The following is a 5,816-nucleotide window of genomic DNA, read 5'->3' on the forward strand; positions in this document are numbered from 1 at the left end:
CTACGTCACACATAAATGAACAAGTTGTTTATTTATCTCTAACCTCATGTTAGTCGTTGCACCTACAGAAAACATAAAGAAATCAGCCGACACATCTGCAGATATCATGTCAATAAGTGTACCCACTCACTATGTATGAGGTTATCAGTAGCAGTCTTGGTGCCCATCCATTAGATGCACAGATACAACATGAAGATGTCGATGAGGTTCAGGAGTATATTGATTGTCATTATTTATCTTCACATGAGGCTATCTGGCATATGTTCGAATTTGATATCCACTATAGGACGCCAGCGGTGGAGAGGTTAGCTATGCATCTCCCTTTGATGAATAGCGTTGTGTACCTGCTAAAATGCCATTGGTTGATATCGTAGATGAACCCTTGTTACACGCAGACAACATTGACTGGTATAACATGGGCCGATAGACCTAGGGTTCACAGCGATCGAACCACTTTCCCCTTCCTCTTCCCAGTTCACCCTACACTCTCTTTCCCCTGACTACATCCCCCAGATGTTGACAATTAAACCAGTGGTGATCATGGGTGCTACGAGCACGGGTAAGACAAAGCTATCAATTGATGTATCCAAGGTGATTAGTGGCGAAGCGGTGAATGCTGACAAGATGCAAATCTATCCTGGGCTTGACATCGCAACCAACAAGGTCCATCTGAATGATGGATGTGGTATTCCTCATCACCTTATTGGGGCTATTTCAGCAATTACTGACGATTTTTCTGTATCTTTCTTTCGATCTATTGCAACCATTACTACAAAGTCTATTGTAAGGCGTGGTGTAACACCCTACTTTACAACTCAGCCTATTTATATGAAAATAGGATATTTTGGCAGTATTTCCTCTATAGAGAGGTATAACTGACCAAAAGAAAGATCTCAGGCAAACAGAATCAGATATAACCAGCCTATATAGAAACCGTTATGACGCTACCAGCGTCTACCACAACATGAACCAAGCAAATGATAGACCACCAAAAATATCATTTATAACACCGGTTGAGCTATCAACATGGTGATGAGGTAGTGTGTGCAGCTACCAAGATCCATCCCCAAAATGCACGTCAACATCTAAACATACCTGTAAAGAAAGCACGGGTGAGATTCGAAAATCTTAGCAAGTGAAAGGTACTTTAACAAAAAGCTATTTAGCCACAGTTGAATGTGCTAACAATTCTAAATAGAAACTAGTAATGAAACAGACCGCCACACTAGGAGAAACAATTATGACTAAGCAAGTCCAACGATAACATTAAATATTTTAACATTCGGTTGGTATAAGCCTTCAGAGCCGCATATATATCTATATACAAGCTAACTAAAGGAAATAAGATTTGATGCGAATGATTCATTGAATTTCATAAGAAGATATAACCATGCACATGACATGCTCTTCTCACCCTTACCCCTCCTCGGGTAACGTAAGGGTGTGCACCGTACCCCTCCTCGGGTGACATACGGTACTGTACCGGTACGGTCGCGGCCAGAAGACGACGACAAACTTCCAATGCATGAGATGTATATGTATGACGTGCTTCAAGCATAACCAACATAACTTCCGGAATATGCTTGAGACTTCAAAAAAAAACATTGCATACAACACTAATGAATAACTCCAGAATGGCATATCGTGACTACTGCACTTCATAAATCAATCATCGAGTAAACTTCTGGAAACGTAAACAACATAGTACTCAGCTCAGAATCAGTCATTCAGATTAGATGAATGCACTGCAATTAAAGAATGTAGGCAACCCAATATTAGGTTAAAGCATAGTCATACAATACATTCACTTGCCTTTACCGACGATGAAGCCGGGCACTAGTCGTGACGTGAGGTCACACCACCTGAACAAACACACCATTAGCACAACGACGCCGCAACGATGAAATAAAAGAGGATGCACGCTAATACGCCAAAAGCACCTAAACCAATTACCGAAAAAGAATAACGTCCACGCCATCGGTACGCCTATATTTCGGAAAACTAAACAGAAAACTGTATCACATAAAATGATACACTATTTCTAATTCAGAGTCGAACCAAAGTTCTCACTAATTAGACTTTGCTCCGATGGACAAAAAGAAATACTTCAACTCGGATGTCGTATCTTCGAATCAACAACGATTATAAAAAAGAATCAGACTATTGATCACATGAAATAATACGACACAAATTGCTTGATTTGATTTAATTCAACCACAAACGTCCAGAAATTACCGAGAAATTGCCTTCGAAAGATTGACGACGAATCCGACAAAATTCTGAAATTTCCAACTTTCCCTTTTTTTTCTCTTTTTTTTTCTTCCCTTTTTTTTCTTCTTCTTTTTCTTTTCTTTTCTTTTCTTTTCTTCCTTTCTCTTTCCTGGCTTCTTCCTGCGCTGGCTGCTTGCTTCTTCGATCGGTCAGCTGGCTGGCGGCTGCTGCTGCTCCTTCACACAGCGATTAGCACAGAGGCACGGCAGCGCGTAGCACCGGCGGCAGCAGCAGCTCAGCGCAGAGGCGGCAGGACGCACAGCCTGGTGCGACGGCGCAGAGCCGGCCCAGCGCGACGACGGCGCACGGCAGGTGGTGGCGCGGCGCAGCGGCGACGGGAGCTCGGCGCAGAGCACAGCGATGAGCTCGGGCGCGCGACACACTGAGAGAGAGAGAGAGAGAGAGAGAGAGAGAGAGAGAAGAAAAAAGAGACGCGAGCGCTCGAAACCTCTGGATGGATCGAGTGACGACCGGAGCTTTATCTCTTCTCTCTTTTTTTTTACTTTTTTTAAACAACAAATGGTCTAAATTTATTGGGCTCGCTACGGGTCTCAAAGTGCCCGGAACGGACATATGAATAGCAAAATGGGTTCATCTCGACGAGATGAACGCAACCATGGTCTCCGATCGTCCATACGAGCCTCGGATCAAAAGTCAAAAATGCGGTCAAATTCCTCTCTCTTTTTTCCTCCAAAAATTCGGTATTACACGTGGTCATGTACCAGTTCTGGTAGGTGGCTCAAACTCACTGATCCATGGATTCCTTGTTGACCATTTTGATCCCTCCCTTGTTGATCCTTTTGCAATTGCGAGGTATCGGCCAACTTTAAGGTTCCAAAGCTGCCTCCTGTGGCTTCATGCTCATGAGTTAGTTCTTAAGGAATATCTCAACCGTCGTGTTGACGATATGGTTGATGCTGGTTTGGTGGAGGAACTCAAAGAATTTTTTGATTCTATGTCCATTCGCAAGCTTGTCGAGCACACTGGGCTAGCTAGGGCAATCGGTGTGTCGGAACTAAGTGAATATTTTGCCGGATGCAAGAGACTTTGTGTTTCCATAGATGAGATGAAAGTCAATACGCATGCCCTTGCAAAAGCACAAACTGCAAAGATTCAACATATTGCTGATGTTTGGGGTTGGCTTGTTTGCTCCCTTGATGCCACAGAAACCATACGTGCGCATCTCACTGGATCAAACTATACTGCGAAGGCCATAGCATGGGAACGCAATGTGAGTGGTCCTGCACTTAGTACTATAAATGAGTTTTTGGATAGTTGATGCCTAGGTTGGCTGCTCTTGTGAGTTGCTTAAAGCTATTAATACACATAGATTAGGTTGCATATCAGTATCTATAGTGTCATTGTATTAATCGTAGTATGTATGGCTATTTTCAGCACCTCTTTTCAGACTTATATAAGTATTTGCTATGAAAACCTTCTACTTACCACGACTGTATCCTATGTATTACTCTCAGTGTTTGATATAGTTTTATGTACCTTAACATCATGCCTGCCATTATTCACTAGAGATTGAAGTCTCTTTCAAATTGTAATCATCAATTCATATGCCAAAGTTATAACTGGACACTCAGTTTTGGGTGTGGAAATGTGAGGTGAGTGAGTGTCAATGATGGGTGGGCTGGATTTATTCTAATTTGTTGCTAAAACTTGATACTAGATTCTGTTTAATAGATGCATCAACTCACTCAGTGTCATTGACTATGATATTTATGATGTTTCAATTCTACTCCTTACAAATGAAATAGGTTCATGTTGTTGTTCTGGGCCATGGTGGTGCGTACCTAAGGTGAAACTAAAGTAATTTTGACGTTTAATTGCTCCTCCATTTAGGTAATCTTGATCTCAGGTAAAGAGCGAATGTGTTCTATTGATATTGAAACTAGGTATCAGGATGAATTGTTGATATTATCATAATTGTATGGCAAAAAAAAACACTGAAGTCATGCATGCTAAGGTAGCATCCTGTCTATGGACAAAACAATTTGGAATTTTATAACTCTATTAAATATGGAGAGTACAGTCTCTAAGCAATAGTATACTACACAAGTTGTATGGATAGAACTAGTTTCCTTAACACTATAAGATTAAGTGCAATTTGATAGGTGACCCGGAGTGCCTTTGGTAAAACGGGCATAACTTTTGCATACGAACTCCGATTTTGACGTTTTTTTTTCTACGAACATCTACAGAAAAAGTTACATCCGTTTCTCCCTGAACTTGTTGGGTTCAGAGAATTTTTCGAGGCCAAAAACGCCTTGAAAGATTGAGTTCTCACCCCCGGAAGTTTCTGCACAATTTTCGGAACGTGCGCATGTGTCCGTAGCCGCCACCCCTTACATCAAAATTGAGCAAAATTGTACACTAATTCCTATTCTAGTGCTGCTGAGTTGAGAAAAAATAAGAGACAAATAAAATAAAAATAAAAAATATTTGTGAACAACTCAAGGTCAGAAAAAAAATGTTGATTTTCCTTCTTTTTTGTTGTTGTTGTGTTTTCGTGTCCACTGTGTTCCGTAAATGCCATTAAAAATATGAAATGATGATACATGAAACTATCAGGCTAAACATTAGCAAACAGGAACAAAGTGGTACAATACTAGGCATACTTGATCTTACACACATCCAAAGTACATAGGGAGATAATTATACAAACTTGCTGGTTCAAAGGCATACATATTCGACATTACTAAATACTACATTACTAAATACTATATTACAATACAATAGTTGGTAGCTTCAATAATAGTACATGGCATGTGGTAGCTGGTAGTAGTATATCCGGGAGGAGATTATTAGAATAGTACAAGGCCTCAGAAGCACTTCCCCCATATGTTCTAACACAAGTTGCCTTGAGTGATTGGATTCTTGCAATATATTTAATTAAAACATTGCATTAAAAAGTAAATAACGAATGTCATTCAATTGAACGGAATATAGCAACTATGCATACCATTCAATCACTAATTGGATTTCCATTAGGGCTGTTCTCTTGCATGATGTTGAATAATTCTCGAGCAAACTGTTCATGTCGTGTCTCCGGTGGCTTTGCTCTAGTGTACATGACTGGTTCAACATATATGCTTGCTGGATGTGTTGTTGGAGCACAGGACACTAAGGGAAGGATGTCACCATAGCTTGCATAAATGGAACTCAGACGATTCAAAAGTCTCTTGTGAGCATTGAATAGCCCGTTCTTCTCTATACGCATCATGCCATATTTGATATGAAGAATTTGGGACCAACTTATATAATGGTGTAACTGCCCATACGTTTGTAGGAATGAAGTATAATTCACGTCATTAACATGGATATTCATCTGGGATATGAAATGGCCAATTGCTATTTCAGAAACATTTTCTTGTGCTTCAAAATCATTCATGCAAGGGATGCTTTAGAAAGTCTCAACTTCCACGATGCCATTGGTGCCCTTTTTAGGAGGAATTTCAACTGTGAACCAGGCTACCCTTTTTGTCTTATCTAGCTTCACCACCCCTTCGGTACAAATAGTTGCACCTATCTTGCTA

General features: G+C 40.6%; 1 protein-coding gene across 1 annotated transcript; it reads left to right on the top strand.

Moving 5' to 3' along the window:
- The first annotated feature begins 513 nt into the window (after positions 1-513).
- On the top strand, positions 514-3,550 carry LOC133902347 (adenylate isopentenyltransferase-like). Its single transcript, XM_062343937.1, has 2 exons — positions 514-788; positions 2,980-3,550. The coding sequence occupies exons 1-2, from the start codon at positions 514-516 to the stop codon at positions 3,548-3,550; spliced, it is 846 nt and encodes a 281-aa protein (XP_062199921.1).
- The last annotated feature ends 2,266 nt before the right edge of the window (positions 3,551-5,816 follow it).

The sequence above is a fragment of the Phragmites australis genome, chromosome 20 (assembly GCF_958298935.1).
Source record: "Phragmites australis chromosome 20, lpPhrAust1.1, whole genome shotgun sequence".
NCBI lineage: Eukaryota > Viridiplantae > Streptophyta > Magnoliopsida > Poales > Poaceae > Phragmites > Phragmites australis.

What these genes read in the sequence shown, in the direction of transcription:
- LOC133902347 (XM_062343937.1), top strand. Translation starts at nt 514, where the DNA reads ATGTTGACAATTAAACCAGTGGTGATCATGGGTGCTACGAGCACGGGT. An exon ending in ACTACAAAGTCTATTGTAAG is followed by an intron (nt 789 to 2,979) that starts GCGTGGTGTAAC and finishes ATTCGGTATTAC; the next exon opens with ACGTGGTCATGTACCAGTTC.